Source organism: Panthera leo, chromosome C2, assembly GCF_018350215.1.
Source record: "Panthera leo isolate Ple1 chromosome C2, P.leo_Ple1_pat1.1, whole genome shotgun sequence".
In the NCBI taxonomy this organism is placed as follows: Eukaryota; Metazoa; Chordata; class Mammalia; order Carnivora; family Felidae; genus Panthera; species Panthera leo.
The window spans coordinates 103,510,284-103,535,035 of NC_056687.1; the positions used below are offsets into that span (position 1 = coordinate 103,510,284).

General features: G+C 40.0%; 1 protein-coding gene and 1 pseudogene across 8 annotated transcripts in view; one reads left to right on the forward strand and one right to left on the reverse strand.

Annotated features, from left to right (window-relative positions):
* Nucleotides 1-458: 458 nt before the first annotated feature.
* The window catches only part of NMD3 (NMD3 ribosome export adaptor), a 67,126-nt gene continuing 42,832 nt past the window's right edge, over nucleotides 459-24,752 (reverse strand). For 4 of the 8 annotated variants that reach the window (XM_042955668.1, XM_042955669.1, XM_042955670.1 and 1 more), the window contains 5 exons: nucleotides 15,685-15,804; nucleotides 14,086-14,188; nucleotides 11,529-11,703; nucleotides 1,136-1,210; nucleotides 459-598 (listed from right to left, as the gene is read on the reverse strand). In XM_042955668.1, the coding sequence (XP_042811602.1) occupies nucleotides 14,151-14,188; nucleotides 15,685-15,804 (158 nt within the window). In that variant the 3' untranslated portion in view covers nucleotides 459-598; nucleotides 1,136-1,210; nucleotides 11,529-11,703; nucleotides 14,086-14,150. Of the gene's footprint in view, nucleotides 599-1,135; nucleotides 1,211-11,528; nucleotides 11,704-14,085; nucleotides 14,189-14,791; nucleotides 14,825-15,648; nucleotides 15,821-24,752 lie in introns of those variants that run through there. The other 4 variants (XM_042955672.1, XM_042955673.1, XM_042955671.1 and 1 more) reach the window with 4 other exon arrangements.
* Nucleotides 16,147-16,473, forward strand: LOC122230029 (annotated as a pseudogene).

Genomic DNA, 24,752 nt, shown 5'->3' on the forward strand with positions numbered 1-24,752 from the left:
CAGTGACCAAACAGAATAGTCTAACTAATTACAAGGCAAGCTCTGAGGACATAGAACAAGATGAAAGAAAAACTTTATCTGGTGACCCCCAGCAAAGCTTGTCTAAACAGATCCTGGTCTGGTGAGAACTATGAACTCACCAGTCTGTGATGCTGGCTCAAATAACAGGCTTATAGGACTCATGCCTGTGTTCTGCTCTATGGTTTTCTTTGTTGTGACAAATGACACGAAAGACAGAGACAAAAGAAACAATGACCATCTCTGGGAGAAAAAGGATCAATAAAAAACAAGAGTGCTCATAACAAACTTTTACCAGAGTTGCTATACCCGAGGAACTAGTTCACACAAATTTTCCCTCCTGCTAATCTAAATTTAGAAAAAGGAAAGAACTCTCACCACTCTAGAGTGGTCACTTACCAGACTCTGCAGGCAAAGAACTGGAAGACTGGCATGGTAAGAATTCTCACCTTCTGCTGGCTCCTGTCACAGGTCCCAGGACCTCTCAGCGGCTGCAGCCAGTGGAGAGCTCCACATTAGGCACCAAAACTACACGGTTAAAAAACTTTTTCCTTCTTCCCTTCTTGCTGCTTTGGCTGGCCTAATAATTAAATTGACATTAGATAGATTAACGGGAGAAAAAAATTAATTTTGTACATATGAGAGCCCCATAAAAAATATGAGACTCAAAGAGGTGACCAAAGCAGGAAACTTTTATACCTTTCAGACAAGGAAACGATAAATTTGTGAAGAATCGACAAGATAAAGGGGTTTCAGCTTGGGGTATTAGTGAAGAAACAACTAGTTTTGTTAATGAACCCTTCTTGGCCCAAAATTCCCTATCTCTAGTGATAAGAGTGCCTTCTATCCTTTGGGTACAGGAAAAGTAACTTCCATGTGGTTTTCAGGGGGACAGGGGAGGGTCAGAATGCCCTTCTTGTACCAGCTAGCTATCTTTTAGGTAACTTTAATTCAAAATAACCAATATGCCAAAAGGGTATTTTTGGGGGTGGCATATTCTGCTCTCCTTCAGTTCCAGTTTCTTAAAGGTCATACAAGATAGACAAAGAATATACCAAAATGTTAACAAGAGTTAGTGGGTGATTTTTTTTATTTTTTGGAAATAATCAATACTTACCTGTCCCCAATGGGATTAACTGTGATAACGTGGTTGAGGATGCTGAAGATGCTCGGTGCAGTGCAGGGCAGGTGCCTATGAAAAATGGTTCTTTTACAACAAAGCCCTCCTGAAACCAATGCCTGAAGTCCAAAGCATAGTGAAAGGCCAGCTGTGCAGACATTTTGTTGGAAGGTAAGCTTTCACTTTCTCTGATCACACCAAGTAGGAAGAGGGGCTTTAGTTAACATTCATTTGGGTGTCAGGCTTTGTGCTAGTGTTTTTCATAGATGGTCTCATTTAAATCTCCAATACTCCTATGAGTTGGGTACCAGTGTTATTCTCATTTATATATGGAGAAACTGAGGCCCAGAGTGGTTACATAATTAACAAGAGATGGAGCCAGGATCCAACAATGACTCTAGAGTCCACATTGACTATGACACTCTCCCACCCATGTAATGGAAGACAGGGAGACAAATCCATCGTGTAGATCTCATCCCAGAGCCACCTGCTAAAATGCCCGTGGTGGAGAATTAGGCAGCACACTATCCAATGGGAAAATTCTGGATGGGGCCTGTAGGAGCCATTTGATACTGGGCCTGGCACTTGCTAGCTTTGTAACTTTGGACAAGTCATAACCCCTCCAAGCCTTGACTTCCTCATGCATAAAAGGGAAATAATATGACCTGAACTGCAGGCCTCCTAGGATAGCTATGAAGATCAAAGGAGACAAAACACGTGGAAATCCTATGAAAACTGTCAAGCGCCATGCAGGTAAAAACTATTATTAGTCATAATACAAATATGGAACCCTCAGAGTGTGAAGACTGGACACCAGATTGCTCTGAGAAGCTCCCAAAGGGTTATTCTCAAGGGACTGTATCATAGTGTCCCACAGACGTTTGCCCTCACTGCGCCCTGATAATAGTGCTGTGCTGTTTGGAACAGGCGCCTGATTTGCACCACAGGCAAAACACACTCTGTGGAAACACCAACCTGTGAGTAATGGACTCTGAGGGTGAGCTAAGTGATAGCATTCCCAAAACACAAACCCTGGCCTGGAAAGCCATTCAGAGAACTGACTCTGATATTCTAATAGGAAGGTCTTTCTTGGTTCATGAGAAAGGACAGAATAAGCAAAGAATGATGGTGTCCACAACATGCCGAGCCTTGCCTGTACTAGGCCCCTCACAAATATCTTCTCTGAGCCTATTATTATAACCCCATTGTGCAGTTAGAAAAACTGAGACTCAGAGTGGGTAAGGAGCTTGCCCACGAGATTGCTAAAAGATAATGAGAAAATTAAGGGATGAAAACACATTTACTCATCGATTTCTGTTCTGATAAAGTTATCTAAACTTTTTTGGTTTAGTCCCTCCAAAATGAAGATAATTAATAAATGATATGATTTCTTAGATTTATGTTGACATGTTAGGTAAAACTTACATTGATTAAAATATTTTATTATAATATATGCCATTATTTTGAGACCAATGCATTGCTGCCAGACTCTCATGAAAATCAAATTAATTTAATAAGGTGAAAGATTTATGCGATCTGGTAGAATCATGTTAATTTAATAGGAAATAGTTTTCTCTAATTTTTTCTCAATTAAGAAGGAAAGGTTTTTGATTTTTAATTAAGAGAAATGAAAGGAATACTTATAATGAATATGATACCTTATTATTGTCAGTAATAAATAGACATATAAATTTATGTTTAACACATAAACAAATGGCCCACAAAATGAGCAGTTCCCAAAGAAATATATATTTTTATCAAGCATATCAAAGTTCACTAATAATCACCTAAATTCAAAGTAAAATAATGAGATCTCACATTTTACATATTGAATAAGTACAGATTTTTTAAATTTCAATATTTATTTATTTTTTTAAATTTTTTTAACGTTTATTTATTTTTGAGACAGAGAGAGACAGAGCATGAACGGGGGAGGGGCAGAGAGAGAGGGAGACACAGCATCGGAAGCAGGCTCCAGGCTCTGAGCTCTGAGCCATCAGCCCAGAGCCCGACGCGGGGCTCGAACTCACGGACCGTGAGATCGTGACCTAAGCTGAAGTCGGACGCTTAACCGACTGAGCCACCCAGGCGCCCCTAAAATTTCAATATTTAATGTTGTTTAGTGTGATGATGGGCATTCTCAAGAACTGCTGGTGGAACTGCATACCATTACAACTTTTCTGGAAAGGATTTGGTGATGCGTATAAAGATCCTTCGACAATGTGTTCTTTGACTATGATAGATTAAATATGACCAAAAATTTTTTGTCACTCCCCTCAGAAAGAGATGTGGTCTAACCACTCTTTGGAAACTGGCCTGGGACTGCTCTGACCACGAGAGCAAGCTGGAAGAGACCCTGTGCCAGTTCCATGCCCAGCCTTTAAGTGGCCTGGCAGCTTCCACCTCCCCCATTTGGAATCCAATGGAGAAGACCACCTAGGTCAGGGCGAAGGCCCCAGCTGACAGCCAGCACCAACTTGTCAGTCATTGGAGACAGTCTCCTAGGCAGTAGATCCTCCAGCCCCAGTCAAGCTACCCCAGCCAGGTGACATCATGTGGGGTGAGGCAAACTGTCCCCAGATGGCAAAATTGTGTGCAAATGAATGATTACTATTGTTTTAAGGGACTGGGTTTTAAGTTTTGAGAACATGTTACATAGCAATAAATAGCTTAAGATTGACCCAATAATTTTACTTCTAGAAATTTATCGTCAGGTACTAATCAGGAATGCAGACAAAGGCTTACATTCCAAAACATTTTTTGCAGAGTAGTTTTGGAGCATTTTAATATTTTAATTAGGAAAATAATTATGAAGATCACAGTATATCCATTATGGAAGTAATTTAAATGTTAGCAATGCAGGAAAGACTTATGATATACTTTTAGGTGGGAAAAAGTCATATAAAGAACTATGCATATAAAAAGGAAACAAATTAAGGGGTGCTTGGATGGCTCAGCCGGTTGAGCATCCGACTCTTGATTTCGGTTCAGGTTGTGATCTCATGAGTTTGTGAGATTAAGCCCTGCGTCAGGCTCTATGCTGACAGTGCAGAGCCTGTTTGGAATTCTCTCTCCCCCTCTCTCCTTGCCTCTCCCCCAATCACACACATGAGCTCTCTCTCTCTCCCTCTCAAAAATAAATAAACACTTTTAAAAAAGGAAAAAATTAAAAGTTAGTAGTGTTTTTTTCTAGGCAAAATAGTTATGAGTGATTTTATTCTGTCTTCATATTTTTGTGATCACTGCAGCATCAGAAAAAAATAACTCTTAAAATTAAGAAAACTATCAACTTGCAAAATCTGTCCATAGATAAAAAAAAATAAATTTCCATTAACTATAGTTTCAAAGTTCTTCATAAAATCATTCTACTGAGGCATCTGGCAATATTGATGTTGAATCATCTAGTTCGCATAACTGACAAGCCAACAGGCAGTTACATTGTAATTTTTAAAGTCAGCAAGAGACAGACCTATTAGCAAAGGGCTTTGATAATCCACAAACTAGATGTAAAAATCCTGAATAATTAAGCAGTTCTAATGATGTGGCACAAAGTAAAATAATGAAGAAAAGGCTTCAGAAAAAATCAGACTAACATCTTTGAAAGTCTGTTACCTGCCAGATTTCCCACAGCCATACCACTGAATCCTGTCAACAGCCTTGTGTGGTAGATAATATTTCCATTTTACAGATGAGGACCCTGTGGCCTTGACTGAAGTTCTTAAAGCCTGCGACTGCACAGCTGGGAGTCAGGCCCAATGCATATGTTCTTCCCACAGCACCACATCACTCCACAAACAGCATGTAAGGCTGTTTGAAAAAGTCTTTCTTTTATTCTAACACAATTAATGAAATATTTAATTGGACTTTTTAAGCCTCTTTCATAGAATCACTTTCTTCTTGCAGAACTTGAAGTAATCCTAAAAAAGTCAAAGCCAATTTTGTGACAAGCCTTGACTTTTCTTGAACAATTGAAAGGGGTTTGGGGGAGGAGGACCAGCTTACAAAGCAGAGGTACTTACGACACAGCTCCTCTCCTCCTTGTGCTCTCTTCTCTGGCATCTCTTCAAAGCCCTATTTTTTTTTTTTAATTTTTTTTAATGTGTATTTATTCTTGAGAGAGAGAGAACACACACACATGAGTTGGGGAGGGGCAGAGAACGACGGAGACACAGAATCTGAAGCAGGCTCCAGGCTCTGAGCTATCAGCACAGAGCCTGACATGGGGCCCGAACCCATGAACCATAAGGTCATGACCTGAGCCAAAGTTGGACACTTAACCGACTGAGTGACCCAGGTACCACCAAAGCCCTATCTTTAGCATGGCTGAGGCTTTTAGTAAGCTGGAATCTGGCTGTGCTTTTTAGTTTCATTCACTATTCATATTTGTTTTGGTTTCCAATAGGCCATATTCATTTTGGGATCCAAGATGTGAGGAGCCAGTACCACAGAGAGACCCCACGGGGCATTTGACAGGATAAAATGGAGACAGATGTCAACCAAGCCCAGTGGTGTTTTGTTTTTAAGGGAGTAACTAATAGTAATAACAGCTAAGATTTCCATAGAGTTTATTTGCATCAGCCCCGTACTATGCACTTTACATGTGAACATTACCCTATTTTAATCCTCACAACTCTAAGAGGTACACACTAATTTTGATCTACATTTTACAGGTGAAGATGCTAAGGACCCAGATACCAGACAGGTGGTGGTCAGGGTATGAACTGTTTGTCTGATCTCAGTCCCTGCTTCTAACTGCCACATAGACTGCATTCGTCAGGGCTGTGGTTTCAGAGAGAAGTCTGCATCTTTACTCTTCTGTCAGCTCCAGAGGGAACCCTGAGTGAGCCCTGGGAGAAAGGCCATGGCTGGGAGAATGGAGAAATGGGAATCCCAGTTTTGCAAGGCCAAGCTGGAAGGTGGCTTTTCCCAGGGTGCTTCTCAGTACCAAAGTGCTAAGTACCTTGAGCCTTCTTTTAAAGTGTATTTCTAGGGGCGCCTGGGTGGTTCAGTTGGTTAAGCATCCGACTTCAGCTCTGGTCTGATTTCACTGTTTGTGGGTTCAAACCCTGCATTGGGTTCTGTGCTGACAGCTCAGAGCCTGGAGCCCGCTTCAGATTCTGTGTCTCCCTCTCTCTCTGACCATCCCCCGCTCACAATGTGTGTCTCTCTCTCAAAAATAAATAAACATTTAAAAAATTCTAAAAATTAAAAAAATTAAAAAAAATAATAAAATAAATGTATTTCTATTCATTCACCATTCCCTATATCTAAAAGGATATAAGGGGGACCTGGGTGGCTCAGTCGGTTGAGTGTCCAAGTCTTGATCTCGGCTCAGGTCATAATCCCTGGGTCATGGGATCAAGCCCCGTGTTGGGCTCCATGCTCAGTGTGGAGCCTGCTTGAGATACTCTCTCTCCATTTGCTCCTCCCCTGATTGCACGCACACTCTCTAAAATAAAATTTTAAAAAGTCATAAAAAAACTAAAAGGATTTAAGGTAGTTTATTATGGTAGAAAAAAATACAACATGAAGAAAGAAAAAAAAAAGGATGGACCTTTAAATATTCAATGGCTAACATAAAATCATGACCAGCAATTGTCACAGATCACAGTGTTCATTAAATTGAAATAAACCAGTGGCTCAAGACCAGCATAACTAATGCCACTATTAAGATCGGGAAAATAATTTATCCTGAAAGCAAAGTGGCACGGTACAATGTGATAAGCAGCGCCCTCATATCTGCAAATATATGCCTAAATATCAGGCAGCAGAACAGTGTGGCTGAGCACAGAGACGCTAGAGCCAGACTTCCTGGGTTCCACCACTTTCCAGCTAGGTAATCTAGGGAAAGTTATCTAAACTGTCTGTGCCTCAGTCTCTTCCTTTAGAAATGGGGACTAGGGAAACATGGAGGATTAAATGAGATAATGGATATAAAGCAGCGTCTGGCATGCATACAGCCCTGTGCCTGTGTGTTCTAATGTTACCATCAGCCTGGCTTGAAACGTAGCAGATACTTCCCACCATAGGACCCCTATACCCATTGCATCCTCTGCCTGGCACACTCTTCCCCCATCACACATGTGGCTCACTCCTAACCCTCCTTCAAGTCTTTGCTCTAATGTCACTTTCTCAGTGAGTTTCCAAACAACACTATTTAAAATAAACTGAGATGTTTTCCCTATTCTTCTCCCACAAACTTAGTAGCCTTTATCTCCTGCCCCAGTTCATTTTTGTCCTTCTGAACACTCCTCATGCTCAAATAACCAATCAAATTATTTCCTCTGTTTTTTGTCTATTTTCCTCCACTAAATGAAGGCAGGTTTCTGTTTAATTCACTGCTCCATTCCCAGCACCTAGAACAGAGCATGGCAGAGTTAACTTCCAATAAACACGCGTTGAATAAAATCAATGAACAAATTAATCACTGTACAGTCAATTGCATGGTCCCTATGAAACACCTGTAACGGTAAGTCAGTCAAAAGGTGAACCTGTAAGTTGTCTGGACTTTTCAATCATCTCATAATAATTTGAAAAAGAGTTTGAAAGTCTTATGAAATTTATTGATAACAGAGGTAATTCCACTGAGATTTTAGGTGACGTGTACTGTTTTATACTCTTCGGTGAGTTCAGAATTAGTGATTAAGAGTCACTTTCAGCAGGGGCGCAGCTAGATAGTCAAAACATGGAGTAAGAATAAAGCATTACTGGAATCAAATCATCACTCTGTCAGTTCTTAATGGAGCCAGTCCAAATAAATCATAGGTTTTATCATCCAGTTCTCTCCTGACAGCAAAGCAAGGACAGGGAAGCCAGTTATTAATGAGAACATCTTACTTTATGCATCAAAGGAACTCCATGCTTCATAACACAAAGGCAAGTGTTAAATGTGCAGAACTTGGGGAGAGACACCAGAACACGTGGGGCTCTTGCTTAGTACTAACAGTTACGTGCCTGCACAAGCCTCAGTGGTGAGCAACCATCTTTTTAGTCAGCGAAAGGCAATCTAGCAGAACGGAAAACATGCCACAAAAAGAGCAACAGAGGTCAATGAGGTGAGTCAGGCTCCAGGTGGAGCTGGGAAACTCTCCCAGTCCCAAAGGCAGATTGACCTGTGTCATCCACTTGTGGTGAAATGCCAACATCAAAGCAGCTGACATTACTATACACGACTTTTAGGCCAAACAAAAAGCTTTGGGTAGCTCTTGGCTTTCCCATGGTTGAAGTATGAGAGCTAAGAATATTTCTATGATAAATGAGATTTCTTTATAAGGTATTTTAGGAAAAAAAAAAAAATTTGAATGGACTAAAGCTGCATTCTGAGCATCCTACTGTTAACCTTATCTTTCTTCATGTAAATTATGGCCTGAGCACAGACCTCACTGAGGTTCCCAACATGAGAAAGAACTGTGTGGCATAAATTGATGGCTGTGAATGAGCCTGTGCCTCAAGGCCCACAAAGCCATCCCATGCCCTCAGCTCACACCAGCCCAGCCACTTTCCACTTGGGTCTCTAGTCTTCTGATTCTTAATTAAATTCAACCCCATCTTACTCCATTCTTTTTTTTTTTTTAAGTGTGATTCCTTTCTCACAGCTAAGCAATAGGTTCCTTAAAGGACAAGGGCTATGCTTTACAATTCTTCTCTTGCACCCATAAGACTGGGCACCATTGAATTGACATATAACATTGTGTAAGTTTAAGGTGTACAACACGTTGAGTTGATACATTTATATACTGTGATTACTAAGGTAGCATTAGTTAACACCTCCACCACTTTTCTTTTTAAAAAATCAACTCAGTTTCACTGACTTTTTTCTATTATTTTTCTAGTCTTTATTTCATTTATTTCTGCTGTTCTTTGTTATTTCCCCTCTTCTGCTAACTTTGGGCTTGGTTTATTCTTCTTTGTAGTTGCTTATGGTGTGAAATCTGATAAAGATATTTCTTTTTTCTTTTTTGGGTGGGTATTTTCTGCTTTTTTTATTTTATTTTTTTAAATTTTTATCCAAATTAGTTAGCATATAGTACAGCAATGATTTCATTAGTAGATTCCTTAATGCCCCTTACCCATTTAGCCCATCCCCCCTCCCACAACCCTCCAGCAACCCCCAGTTTGTTCTCCATATTTACGAGTCTCTTATGTTTTGTCCCCCTCTGTTTTTATGATTTTTGTTTCCTTTCCCTTATGTTCATCTGTTTTGTCTCTTAAAGTACTCACATGAGTGAAGACATATGATTTTTGTCTTTCTCTAATTTCACTTCGCATAATACCCTCCAGTCCCATCCACGTAGTTGCCAATGGCAAGATTTCATTCTTTTTAATTGACGAGTAATACTCCATTGTGTGTATATACTACATCTTCTTTATCCACTCATCCATCGATGGACATTTGGGCTCTTTCCATATTTTGGCTATTGTTGATAGTGCTGCTATAAACATGGGGATGCATGTGTCCCTTCGAAACAGCACACCTGTATCCCATGGATAAATGCCTAGTAGCTCAATTGCTGGGTTGTAGGGTAGTTCTATTTTTAATTTTTTGAGGAACCTCCATACTGTTTTCCAGAGTGGCTGTACCAGCTTGCATTCCCAAGATCTTTTTTCTTAATGTAGGTCTTTATTGTTATAAACTTCCCTCTTTTACTGCATCCCATAGGGTTTGGTATGTTATGTTTCCATTTTTGTTTAAAGATACATATTTTTTAATTTTGCTTTTGATTTCTTAGACCCATTGCTTGTTCACAAGCATGTTGATTTCCATATGTTTGTTAATTTTCCATCTTTCCTCCTTTTATTATTGATTTCTAGTTTCATATTATTGTGGTCAGGAAAGATACTTAAGATTTCAATATTCTTTAATTTGCTAAGATTTGTTTTGTGACTTATCACATAATCCATCCTGGAGAATGTTTCATGTGCACTTGAGAAGAATGTGTATTGCACTTCTGTTGGGGGAAACATTCTGTATATGTCTGTTAGATCCATTTGGTCTAAGGTATAGTTCAAGTCTGGAGTTTCCTTACTGATTTTCTGTCTATATCCATTGTTGAAAGGGTACTAAAGTCCCCTATTATTAATTGTATCATTTTGTCTATTTCTGCCTTCAGATCTGTATTTGCTTACTGTATTTAGGTGCTCCAGTGATGAGGACATAAATAATTGTAATAACATGTTGATGAATTGACCTATTTTCATTATATAATGACCTTCTTTGTTTCTTGTTACCATTTTTGGCTTAAAGTCTATTTTGTCTGATAGAAGTATAGCTACTCCTGCTCTCTTTTGGTTTCCACTTGCACAGAATATCTCTTTCCATGTCTTCACTTGAAGCCTATGTGTGTTCTGAAAGTGGAAAGTCTCTTGTAGGTAGCATATAGTTGGGTATTGTTATGTCATCCACTCAGCCACTCTCTGTCTTTTGACTGGTGGATTCAATTCACCTACATTTAGAATAATTAATGGTAGGTAAGAACTTACTAATGTCACCTTACTTATTGCTTTCTGGCTGTTTTGTACTTCCACTGTTCCTTTTTTCCTTTCTTTCTGCCTGCCTCCGTGAATTGATTTTCTGCGGTATTCGCTGATTCTCCTTTTTATCTTTTGTGAATCTACTCCAGGTTTTTGCTTTGTGGTTAGCAAGATGTGTGTACATAAGACATCTCGTAACTAAAACTGTCCATTTTAAACTTATAGCAACTTAACTTCAATTACACATAGGAGGTCTACCTTTCTACCCCTCCCCTTTTGTTTTTGATGTTACAATTTACTTCTTTTTATATTGTGTATTAACAAATTATACTAACTATAGTTATTTCTAGTTCTCTTGTCCTTTGATCTTATACTAAAGTGGTTAACACACCACCACTACAGTATTAGTCTGAATTTGACCATATGCTTAGCTTTACCAATGTGTTGTCTATTTTCATGTTACTAATTAGATCCTTTCACTTCAGCTGGAAGAACGCCTTTCAGCATTTTTTGTAAGGCAGGTCTAATGGGGATTAACTTCTTCAGCTTTTGTTTGTCTGTGAAAGTCTTTATCTCTCCTTTTCTGAATTTTTTTTAATGTTTATTCACTTTTGAGAGACACAGCACGAGCAGGGAAGGGGCAGAGAGGGAGATACAAAAACCAAAGCAGGTTGCAGGCTCTGAGCTATTAGCACAGAGCCTGATGTGGGACTCAAACTCACCAACCCTGAGATCATGACCTGAGCTGAAGTCAGACACTTAACTGACTGAGCCACCCAGGTACCCTTCTGAATTCTTGATTGACAGGTTTTGTTCTTTCACCACTTTGAATATATCATACCACTCTCTCCAGGCCTGTAAGGTTTATGCTAAGAAATGCACTCACAGTGTGGGGCATTGAGGCAGTGGGGATACCTACGGGCCAATTGAGGGAATCCACTAGCAAAGAGTCCTTAGTGGTTCATGGGCAGTCTTCTTGGTGGAATCTGTGACACAGTAGGATCCACATCTCTTTCATGCTCTCCAAGAGTTCAGATTGTTGCTCTTCCAACTTTTCCTGCCCCCCTCAGTCATGGAGCTCATGACTCAGTACTCTGGATGGAGAAGAGAGAAATGAGCCTCTTTGGCAGTGTCCCATACAGCTGGAGAAGCCAGATACTCACCCACACATTCCTTTTCCTCTACAGGAGAGATCAAAGGCCAAGAAGATTTCTCTTGGCCCTAAACTGTGTTGCCTTGGGGTAGAAGTGATACAGATAAAATCAAACTGTTCCTCTCACCCCTTCCAATGCATCCAAACTCATGCTTTTTTTGTTTCTATGGTGCGCTGGAACTTCTCCACTGGAAACCTGGCTCTTTTGTTTGTGGGTGACTGTTGAAGACTGTTTTCCGGGGGCTCCTGGACTGCAGCCCAAAAGGGGCTAGAGCCAGTTCATAGTCCACAGCTGGGACCAACATCTATATGCCTATTATGTGATGTATGGATGGGCAAAGTCTCCCCCCAGATCCTGTGGCATGTGGTACTGGATCCCACAGCTTCTACGAAGGCACTCTGATGGATGCTACATTGTTGTTGTTGGGAGAAGGACACAAACTATGGGCATCTTATTCAGCCATAAAGCTGACATCACCCTCCAAACAGCCCAGTCCTTATCTCTCAGCAAGCTGAGAAATTCAAGAACAGAAAATTATTGACATCTTACCTCTTTACCACAAAACTGTTGGATACATCAACCAGCTCTTAACCTCCAGCTCCATTCCTACCTTTCAGCTTCATCTCTGTCCAATATTGCCTCTAAACTTTGAACTCTAGCTTTCTAAACTAAAACGGCCCCCTGTTTTCTATCTTATGCTTGCCCTTTGGATTTGAAATAGACTTGGCTTCTTGGATTTGATACCCTCCTTACTCTCTGGCTCCATCCACCCAGAGTTTTTACTCCAGGATGTCAAGCCTAGGCTCCCAGGATCCAATCTGTCATTATCCACTGCTACGGAACTTATCTAGAGTTCCCTTTGGGGAGAGCAGGCAAGAGTAGATGATGATTGGTCATGCCACAATTATCATGAACACAGTCAGAAGGGGAGGGTACAATTCTGCTCACTGTCTGCTGCTTCTACCACCAGCATCAGCAACACATGTCCATGTCCTGGATGAGTGAGAAGGAACAGTCTGGCTTAGCTCACCACCACCAGAAGCAACAATTGATTTATCAGGGACAACAAGGCATGAAAATAGAGAAGACTACCCAACTATAAGCTCCCTGTAGGGGAATCATATGTGCATCTTATTCATAACTGCTTCTTCATGGCAGGCTGGTGTATAACATGTTAGTAGGTTTTGATAAATGTGTTGAAATAATTAATCAGGAAAAGAGTGGTACTATCTTTGATTTCCATCTCATTGGCCTTGAAAAGAATTTAAGGCAATAAACATGAATGTTCCAATCATGATGTGAGACCTTGCAAATATATAAATAGATCAAATGAGTCACATGTAGTCTTTACTCTTAAGAAGTTTATAGCTCCCTTTAAGCACAAAGGCAGACACGTTTTAGACACTATGTGTTAAGAATTCCACTACAAGTATGGATAAAGTACTATGGGCACACAGCACTGTATGGTATAGTATGTATATATGTATGTAATTTATTATGTTCACGTTGGGAGCCTATAGGAAAAGAAAGTGACATTTGAGCTGGGCTTTGAAATATGAAGTATTTGAAAGAAACTTATAACAAGGATGAGACTGACCATATCAGGACTCTATGAGGAAAAGCCCCAGCCTGACAACAGAGTCAGGTTCAGGGCTGCCAGTGCCTCTCTGGTAGACAGCAAATTGCGAACAAGTAGTCTCTATCACAGAGAGTCCAGGATATACTCGAGATGTCCTAGAAGAACCCTGGGGTCATATATTGGGAGCACAAGGTTTATGACAATTGCAACTCTCCCCCAAAGTTGACTAACGATCCATGCAGCTCAGCCTGGAAAATGTCTGACACTGATCAGTTTTAAGGTTCCCTCAGCTGTTTCGGGGCTATTCTGCAGGCCCTGGGGATCTAAGCCAGATGAGAATTCTGGTTCCTCAGAGAGGGCCTGGAACCATTTGAGCCATTAGAGCATGGCTGGCTCTCTGTGGTCACTCCAAGAAGATACCTCCTATGGCAATTTCCTCAGCTCCTCAGACCACCAGAAATAGAGCCTCCCTGAAGACCTAGGCTGGTCTGTACATACGGATGTAGACATAAACTAGGGGATACCTTTTTACCTGCAGTACCTATAAAATCAATAGAATATAGGTTGGGACCCAGATACTGATGCCCATATGGGAAGAAACAGTCCATGACCAGTAAAAATGTGGTGGGGATGTATTAAAGCCAGAAAGTTATCTCTCTTGACTAGTTAGAAAATAGTAACTCTACAGAGTAAGAAGCCAGTTATACATAATTAAAGAGGAAGTGAGACCCCAAGCAGCTAACCTGAAGACCCTAGGAAAGTACCACAGGCTGTGAATCAGGATATTCATAGATCTCCCCAAACTTCATCAGGGCCCCAGCTGCAGCACTGCTACTTGCTGTTTGTCTGTGGACAAATCACATTTCTGTTAATTAAATAAGTATTATCCATTTAAAAAAATAAAATCTTTTTTTTTTTTTTAAAGGAGGGGTTTCTGGCTGGTTTAGTCTGTAGAGAATGCTGACTCTTAATCTTGGGGTTGTGACTTCAAGCCCCATGTTAGGTGTAGAAATTACTTAGAAAAATAAAATCTTGGGGCGCCTGGGTGGCTCAGTCGGTTGGGCGTCCGACTTTGGCTCAGGTCATGATCTTGCGGTCCGTGAGTTCAAGCCCCGCATCGGGCTCTGGGCTGACAGCTCAGAGCCTGGAGCCTGTTTCGGATTCTGTGTCTCCCTCTCTCTCTGACCCTCCCCTGCTCATGCTCTGTCTCTCTCTGTCTCAAAAATAAATAAATGTTAAAAAAAAAAAAATTAAAAAAAATTAAATCTTTGAAATATATAAATATTATCAACAGTATTATCATAATAGAGAAAAGAATCCATTTGCAAAGAATAAATGAGCCTCATTTAAATTATATTATGAACTAGGGATGCCCAGGTGGCTCTGTCGGTTGAGTGTCAGACTCTTGATCTTGGTTTAGGTCTTGATCTCATGTCATGAGTTTGGGCCCCACCGTGGGCTCCATGCTGGTCATGGAGCTTACTTAAGAAGAAGAAAAAAAATTGTATTATGAACTAGAATTAACAACTAACAACAGTATCTTAAATAGTACAAAGTTTCAATTTCCAAGATACTTTCCCATTCATCATTATATATAATGCTTGTTATCCCTGGTGAGGTGGGCCAGTGAGACACTAACAGAGAGGCTAACATGGACCTCCCACTGTTTCACAGCAAAGCAGGAGTCAAGCCCAAGAAGACTAATTCCCAGTCCCATGGTTTCTTAATCCTGATTGTGTGGCCACCAAGAAAACCATTGTGATCCACTCATTTTACTGATTTTAATGATTTTATCCAATCATCTCCAGATTTTATCTGCAAGGTGCTTTCCATCTGAGTTTCTCTGGTGACAAATTTCTACAGCTAACTGCTCAGTACTCAAAGCACCTAACACCTTAATACCTACTACATACTTTATGAAAATGTTTTGTGGTAGCGTTTGAAACAAATAATCATCTTTCTTGTCTTTGTGATGTGTGTTTCCTTTTGTATGTAGTAAGAGGAATATAAAACAAATGAACTTTACATCAGGCTTGTCTGAAATCACAACTTGGTAAGTGTATGTTAAGGTTGGTAAGACATGCTGTTAGGGAGTTCTGAGGAACAATTCATCACAATAGAGACTTTTCGAAAATTCCATATATTGCCTCATTTTAAAATCTGAATTCAGGAATCAGGAAGGATGCCAGCGAGGTCTTTAATTTGTTTGCCACTGTATGCAAAGTGCCCAGTGCCCAACCCTGAGCAAGCAGGCACTCCCTCAGTGCGTGCCCACTGGTCTCCAGTGTTTCCTGGGCCGGTCCCACCCACTGTACCTCACCTCAGGTCACCAGCATGCTTACCATTATCTCCAGACATGATATGTGCCCCCTTCGCCACCCGGTGTTCCATTTGCAGCTTTGTCTTGTCCAACTTCCAGCTCTGGTTTCTGTTATCAATTAGCATAAGCTTGAAAAGAAGCACTGGCCCACATGTTGGCTGGGTAATAAATTTACACCAAAATCACAGAGGAATAAATGGAAAATCCAGCAAAACAGCTTAATGAAACTTGGCAACAAGCATGAAATAAAAATGTCCTGCTCCTCTTTTGAAATCTATTTTTTTAGGACACTTACAAGCTGCTGGTATTACTTGGAGTGCAGCCATAAGCAAAACCAAAGAACAGAGGAAAGGAGTAGGGAAGGAAAGAAGTTAGCTGGCCAGTAGGCTCTAGGTTCACTTGGTTAGTTTTGCTCAAAACTACTAAGTCACTGACCTTTGTCATTTAGTTTAATACATTAGTCTTTTAAGAGTCTCAGGTCAAAATGGGGAGCTGGCCTGCGGTTGCAGCATCAAGCCAGTGGCTGGAGGGTATTTGAAAATGGTATTACAATGCTGCAGGGTTCAATAAACTGGGACTAACGCAAGATGATACAACATATGAGAATGATGATGTGAAAGAGGCCATAAGAAGGCTTCCTGAGAACCTTTATAACTACAGGATGTTTCGCATTAAGAGAGCACTGGACCTGACCATGAGGCACCAGGTCTTGCCTAAAGAGCAGTGGACAAAATATGAGGAGGATAAATTCTACCTTGAACCATATCTGAAAGAAGTTATTCGGGAAAGAGAAGAATGGGCAAATAAATAATCATGGAGTTGATATCTGTGGTTGCAGCTGCCCTCAAATATTTTTAAGAAGTTGGGTAAACCCGAAATGTACAATTTGGAATTATTTGAGCTGCAATGTTATTACTTTAAATAAATGTCTGTTGTAATTATTAAAAAAAATACATTAGTCTTTTAAGAATATATCTAACAGTTGAACCCAAAGAAAACTCAAAGGTTTGATATGTTAATGATAGAATTTAAGAGAGTATGACACTTGAGACTTACAGGTAGGAACTTCCTTGTAAGACCTCTTATACCCTGACACTCCTTTTAGATTTAAAAAACAAAGCTCAAACTTGATTGTAAGTTTTCAATAAAAGTTCTCCCAACACTCATTCTAAAAGAAAACCACAAGATTCCATCTGTCATATTCTGACGTTACCACAGTCCATTCCTCTTTGGTAATCCATAAGCTTTTCTCTGATGCCAGACTGTGCAGACTCAAATCTCAGTTCTGCCACTTACTAGCTGAACCACTTGGGGCAAAGTACTGAACCCTTCTTTTATCACTTACTAGCTGTATAACCTCGAATAAGTGATTTAAACCTCTTCTGCCTCAGTTTCCTCATCTAAATGGAGATAATACTATTACCTACCTCACAAAGTTTTTGTTAAGGATTACATAAATTAACGTATATTAGGCACTTAGAATGATGCCTGACATGTAGTAAAAGCCGTTTGCCATTATTATTTCCTCTTTAGAATAGACATCCTGTAGGTCTGTAATCTCAACAAGAGTTGGTGATGCAAATACTAACCATAAGCCCCAGGAACAACAGAAGATAATGAGAAAGCAATGTTAAATCACAAATTCCACATTCCATCCAGCAGTTTTAACCAGTGAGCTGCAGTTTCACTTTTTCTCCTTTGATCACCCTTTTGATCTAGAAATACAAGAAAGGTGGTGAACTTGAAAGGCAAACAGCAAGAAGGAGGAAGTGGGGGAAATAAGCTGGTGGACTTTAGACTGGACAGTCAGCTCCCTTAGTGTGGAAAGCTTCACCTGCCCCAGTGCTGTTCTGACATGGTTCCACCTTTTCCTTCCCTACTTCCTGGCCACAGAAGCGTGGAGAAATGGAGAGAACCCTACGCTGGGACTGGCAAACTCCCAGAGCCATCAGATGTAGAAAAAAGGGCATGAATCGGAATCAGCCCTCTCGTCTGTCTGTGGCTCTGTCACACACCTTTGAGTGTCCTAAGGTGGGTCACCTGAATTCTCCTGGTTTACTTCATCTTCCGAACGAATAGAGAAAACCTATGCTAAGTACCTCATGTGAAAATAAATTGAAATAAGGCATGTGAAAGCATTGTGAAAAGTATAAAGTACTATAAAAAGTTTCATTAATGACAGGATTTGAATTACTATAGCTTTCTCTAATGTTAACAGATACTATACACAAAAAAAGGTTCTATTATCAAATTAGCTTAGCAAATGCTGGGTTAAGAAAATTCACCAGATTTCTCTACTTAGGATAGTGGTCCCGAACCCTAGATCTAATATGCCTTTGGTGAAAACGTCTATCTTTGTAACACCTCCTTTACACCCTGAAACAAAATTCATAGACATATCCTACATAAACAATTTCCAAAAGGACCACCACCAACAAAATATGTATTTTAATATATAAATTCTTGGGGCGCCTGGGTGGCTCAGTCAGTTGAGCATCCGACTTCAGCTCAGGTCACGATCTCGCGGTCCGTGAGTTCGAGCCCCGCGTCAGGCTCTGGGCTGATGGCTCAGAGCCTGGAGCCTGCTTCCGATTCTGTGTCTCCCTCTCTCTCTGCCCCTCCCCCATTCATGCTCTGTCTCTGTCTCAAAAGTAAATAAATGTTAAAAAAAAAAAAAAAAAAAAAAAAAAAAAAATATATATATATATATATATATATATATATATATATATATAAATCCTTGGGAATAACTAAACCAAAAGACATAAGTCAGACACTTGTATGGAGAATCACGTGAATATGACAGTTCAAACGGGGCTACAAAGTTGTGCTGCATCAGTGACTCAAATACAACCAGTTGTGTTTGCTCACGATGTGCTTTTCTGAAATAAATAATTCTTGGCAAAGCTCCAAACAAAATACAATCTTCCCTTGACTGACATCGTCATTCATTATAGTCCTAAGACATTCAGTGTCTATTATAAAATCACAACTACTTTGTATTTATATGTAAAATGGAGGTAGGTCCTCAGCTTAATTATAAACAGATTTTTCAGCTATATGACAATAAATGACAAGAGTAAGTCCCAGACAGCCAGAGATAATTCCTGCTTTTGTGGGACTGTCTGTGCAATGCAAGCTAGCTAGTGTCCATAACCTCTAGGCCAATCAGTATGACAATAAAACACTCCCAGAAATTTATAATTTATAAAATACTCCCTAGGGGACAGTACCACTCCATTGAGAATCACTGTTACAGTCTTTAACATGACAATGTGACCTACAAAGAAGGAAACAGCAGAATATGTAACAACAGAACGCTTTTTTTCTCTTGCTTAACAACAGAACACTTTTCTTTCCCAAGAAAGTCAGTCTAGGAAGACTATCGTTTCACTAATCACACTTTGGGAAATACTGGTATCGATAATTTTTTAAAAAGAAGATTCAATAGAGAAAGCCTGTGAAGTAACCTGCCACAAGTGAACATCAGTAAGAAGGCTCCGGAGATATGTTTTCCAGGAAAGTCTGATGCTTGGCTGGACCTCTCAATTTGTTACACACTTGGGTCCTTGGGCTTTCCAAGCAATAGTAATAGACTGGCACCAAACAGAAATTTCAGGAAAAGACTTTTATTGGGGCTTATGATCTAGCACAAGGGAGATAGCACAAAGGAAAGGGTCCTTCAGGTTGAATTCCCAAACAAAGGCCAGGGAAAGTTTTCAAAATGGCTAAGACAGAAAAGGAGTGCAAGCTAAGCATGTAGGGGCAGGGCAAGATATATAAAGTTGGGCGCACAGGCACAATGGGTAGCATATGCTTCCTCATGCATCTCATGTCTCATTAGCATTTTAAATCTCCACCCTGGGGTGTGATTTTTAGTATTATAAAGAGGGAAAAAATTGGTGAAAGGTTAGCACTGGGGCCCACCTAGGTATAGACTGGTTTGGTAGTCACCAGTCTTCACAGTCAAGTCTCTCCTTTGGTAAGCATCCTGCTTCCACATTCCTGCAAGATGTACTGTCAAAGGGCATAGTGTTTGCGCCATCAAGGAACCTGGGTTTTGCAGTCAGGATAGAGGGAAGGTGAGTCCAGTCCCTGCTCTATCTCAAATGTATTGATAATACAGGAAAAAATGTCATCTCTCCAAAAACAAGAAAGAGGGAGCTCATGGAAACTTTTCTAAGACACCCAGACATCACAGACACAGAGCCTGAGTTTCATTACTGCCATTCAGGATAAATGGTATGAAAGTTTAATATTTGGAGTCCAACCTGTTGCTTGGAAGTCACTTTTATGGTGCTTGGGCATATTAATTCATAAATTTATTTTTCAAGGCTTGTAAATTTCTCTTATGTTCATTTCCCAAAAGGAAATGGGATTTCTAGCTCAGTCCAGTGAATGAGATGGATAATGATTGCTATTTTTTTTCATTATCAATTCAATATATACAATTAAAACAATGAAATATTTACTTCCATTATTTTCCCAAACTGCAGATTTTGTAAGCATTGAAAGGTATGTTTAAATTGTAGTCTACATTTTAGATTTTAGATCTTACTTCCCAAACCTAGCTCTAACTCATAATTTAATGACTATTAGAAAAATAAATGAAAGCCTCACTATTCAGGGCCTACCAAGGCTAAAAATGCCCCCATCTCTACCTAAAGTGGAAGAAACAGACTCCAGTAAATAATTATAGAGCAATTAGGTGAATGCTATTAGCTATAGGACCACACAGCAAAACACCTCACCCAACCTAGAGCCTCAGAAAAAGTTTCTTGAAGACTAATTAGTAGGGAGTCAGAATTACCTCCTTAATTACATGGACAATACATTTTTAAGATTTTAAGAGAAGTGTGAGAATAATGCTTCCGATTTTATAAATACTTAGTGTGCACTGGTGCCATCTGGTGGACATTAACTAAAGCTAAAATTATTATTTTAAAGAATTTGGGGCTTCCCTCATTTTTTTTTAAAAAAGCAGAGAAATACATTTATATTACTTTGCAAAAAAATATGTCTTATAGTTTCTGTAACTTGGGGACCAATATATCAATTCATTCCTAGGTTTTCCCTATCAACCTAATTCAGGTCACTTACTACATGGCCACACCTCATCTTCATCCAGATTTGTGAATGGGCTAAGTTACCACATTATAAGTAAAATAAGTACTTGACAGTGGTGTAGCAAAAGAAATTCAAATGAATTGGGCAACAAAAGAGCACAAGTTATTTCCATATTTTTATTTTTTATTTTTAATGTTTATTTATTTTGGGAGAGAGAGAGCAAAAGAGAGAATGAGTGGGGGAGCGGCAGAGAAGACAGGGAGAGAGAGAATCTCGAGCAGGCTCTGTGATGTCAGTGCAGAGCCCGATGTGGGGCTCAAACTCAAAACCTGTGAGATCATGACCTGAGCCAAAATCAAGAGTGAGACGCTCAACTGACTGAGCCACCCAGGCACCCCTTTCCATATTTTTAAATTCATCCAAAGGTTTTTAGAGAAAAGACTTACTTAAAAAGTCTAAATTACGGGGGCACCTGGGTGGCTCAGTCAGTTGAGCATCTGGCTTTGGCTCAGGTCATGATCTCACAGTTTGTGAGTTCAAACCCCACATAGGGCTTCCTACCAGCATGCAGCCGGCTGCAGATTCTTGGTCTCCCTCTCTCTCTCTGCCCCTCCCCGACCCTTTCTCTTTCAAAAATAAATATTAAAAAAAAGTCTAAATTATGGATATCAATGGTCCTGCTAAAACAAGACCCAGAGAAGCAAACCTTAAGGAGAAAGAAATTATAACTACATCAGCATTAAATATTTCTGCTTAATGAAGGACATTGTTTGCAAATTTAACAAGTAATACAATGAGATATCTGTAATGTCTGAAACCAGCAAGGGCTATTTACACAATACCTTTCTTTAAATCAACACAAGGCAGAAAAACCAAAGAAAGGAAAGAATATGAATAAGCACTGACCAAAAAAGAAACAAAAGTATATTCAATATATATCAAATAAATATAATTAAAATGAGATATCACTTTACACTTATCAGACCGGCAAAAAAATATTTATAAAGGATATTAGCAAGGGCTAGTGAAAATGTGAGGAAACAAAAGCCCTCAAGTATTCTGTTGGAAAGAAGTCTGGCAGTACTTAGTTAAGTATGCATATATTCTTATTCATTTTTATTTTATTTATTTTGAGAGAGAAAGAAAGAGAACAGTGCAGGAGGGCAGAAAGAATCACAAGCAGGCTCTGAGCTGTCAGCACAGAGCCCAACGTGGGGCTCAATGTCATGAACCATGAGATCATCACCTGAGCCAAAATCAAGAGTCAGAAGCTTAACCACTGAGCCACCCAGGAGCCCCTACTTATTTTTATTTTGAGACAGAGAGACAGCGTGAGTAGGGGGGAGGGTCAGAGGGAGAGAAAGAGAATCTTAAGTAGGCTCTCAAGGTGGAGTCTGATGCAGGGCTTGATCCCACAACATTAGGATCATGACCTGAGCCAAAATCAAGAGTAGGATGCTCAACCAACTGAGCCCCCCGGGTGCCCCTAAGTATGCATATATTCTATAACCCAACAGTCATGTGCCTGGGTGTATCAGTTACCTATCGTTGTGTAATAAATTACCCCAAGATTTAGAGGCTTAAAATGACAAACATTTATCATCTCAAAGATTATGTGGGTCAGGAATCTAGATGTGGTTTGGCTGAGTGCCTCTGAGTTTGAGTTTCTCAAAAGACTACAGTCAAAGGTGAGGTGGGGGTTACAGTTATCTCAAGTTAAGTGGAGAATTATGTTTCCAAGCTTGCTTACATAGCTGTTGGTCAGAGACATAAGTTCCCTGCCACATAGACCTCTCCATAGGGCAGTTCACAACATAACAGCTTGTTTCCCCCAGAGAAGAGACAATGAGAAATGGCAAGCAAGACAGAAGTCACAGATCTTTGGTAAACTACTCAGAGGTGACATCTCATCACTTTTGCCATATTCTATTCATTAGAAAAGAATCACTTAGTCCAGCCCATATTAAAGGGGAGGAATTTAAACAAGGACATGAATATCAGGGGGCAAGGACCATTGGGAGCCATTTTAAAGGCTGCCCACCACACTGGGTATATATCCCAGAAACTCTCAACAGATCAATAATGAAACAGGAATGAAGCTGTTCACTGTAGTACTGTGTGAAAGTTGTAGGCAAATTAGATGCCCATCAATGAGAAAATAGATAAGAGAAAATGTGATACAAACATATGGAAAAATAACATGCAAATGAGGAAGGATGAACCAAATTTCTATGCAGCAACATGGATCCACTTCAAAAACATAATGCTGAGTGTAAAAAAGTAAAGCACAACAGACTTTATTTAAATTTAACCCATGGGGGTGCCAGAGTGGCTCCATCAGTTAAGCATCCAACTTCAGCTCAAGTCATGATCTTGCAGTTTGTGGGTTCGAATCCCCATCAGGCTCTGTGCTGACAGCTTAGAGCCTGCAGCCTGCAGGCTACTTCAGATTCTGTGTCTCCCTCTCTCTGCCCCTCCCCTACTCGTGTTCTTTCTCTCTCAAAAATAAACACTTAAATAAAAAAATAAATTTAACCCACGAATGATATTATATATCTTTCAAGAATTTCAATGTATCTACATAAGAGTATGGGAGGTAGGACATATGAGACATGGGTGACAAAGGGAGAAAACAGTGGACATGATGATTTCCATGAACCAAAATAAACATGCCACAAAATGAGTATAATCAATTCAATTCTGTGGTTCTAAAGGCATTAAAAAACAAAGCCCAAAAGTAAAGAGAGAAGTAAAACTAATGCATCCCTCCGTGGCTATGCTCCAGTCTCCGGTTCTCCTTCCTACAGATACCCAGTTACTGATTATAAAAGGTATATATGTGGTTGAGACACCTGGGTGGCTCAGTCAGTTGAGCATCTGACTCTTGATTTCTGCTCAGGTCATGATTCCAGTGCTGTGGGATCAAGCCCCACGTTGGGCATGGAGCCTGCTTGGGATTCTCCCTCTCTCCCTCTGCCCTTCTCTCCAGGTCATGCTCTCTCCTAAATACATACATACATACATACATACATACATACATATACATAGTACTGGCTACTTAAAAAAAAAATCTATGCAGTGCATATGTATCAAGTCTTTGTATACATTAGTTACCCACTGTTTTTCACTTTACCTACCCTTCTATATGTTACTCTGAACATCAAACTATATTTCTATGCTCTCTTGCCAGGTGGCTTCCGTTAGACAGACATGAAAGGAACTGAGGAAGCTGAAGGAAGAGAAAGGTTCGGACTCCCAATGTGTGACAGCTGTTGGCAGGCACTCTTGCTGCTACGGGAACGGAGTGATTCCAGATGAGCCTGGGGCAGAGGCAACACGCTTTGGTTAAGTGCCATGTCTTCAGCAGATCCAGGCCTACCTCTGAGTACAGCAAGAGGTCAACACAAATGGCTGCAGCATGTGATCTTCCTTTTCACCACTCCAGCCCCACTTGTCTTCCTTTTGGCACTTCTAGCCCCTTTATGTCAGTACACAGTACAAACCATCTGAAAAATACCGCTTTTCTATTAACCTCATAATAGGACCCTCTAGTTTTAAGCAACTGAATTCCCATTTTACAAATGAGAAGATTCAGTCAGAGAAATGACTTACTTGCCTGACTCACAGCTGGGATATGAACCTAGGATGGATATCTGGCTCCTGAGCCTATACAATTTCTAGTGTTCTTGCTTGACTGGAAATTCTAAAACCAGACAATGCAGGAAAAAGTAGAGGAAATTGGTGATGTTATCATCACATAATTAGGTTAGAGTCCAAAGCCAGGGGCTATTAGATGACTTTATTCCTCAAACCAGTAAGTCTCCACCCAACTCTTCTGAGCTTCAGTTTATTCCCAAATACCTGACAGCAAAAGAAAATGCTACTGCAAATGTGAGCACATTCACAGCTCTGAACACTTCTATTAGAAAGAAACTGCTTTTAATTTCCTGACACAGAAATTTCTCTGGATTGTCAAAACTGAAAAGCATTAGCTCTGTTAGTTGCCTTCTCCCTCAAAATAAC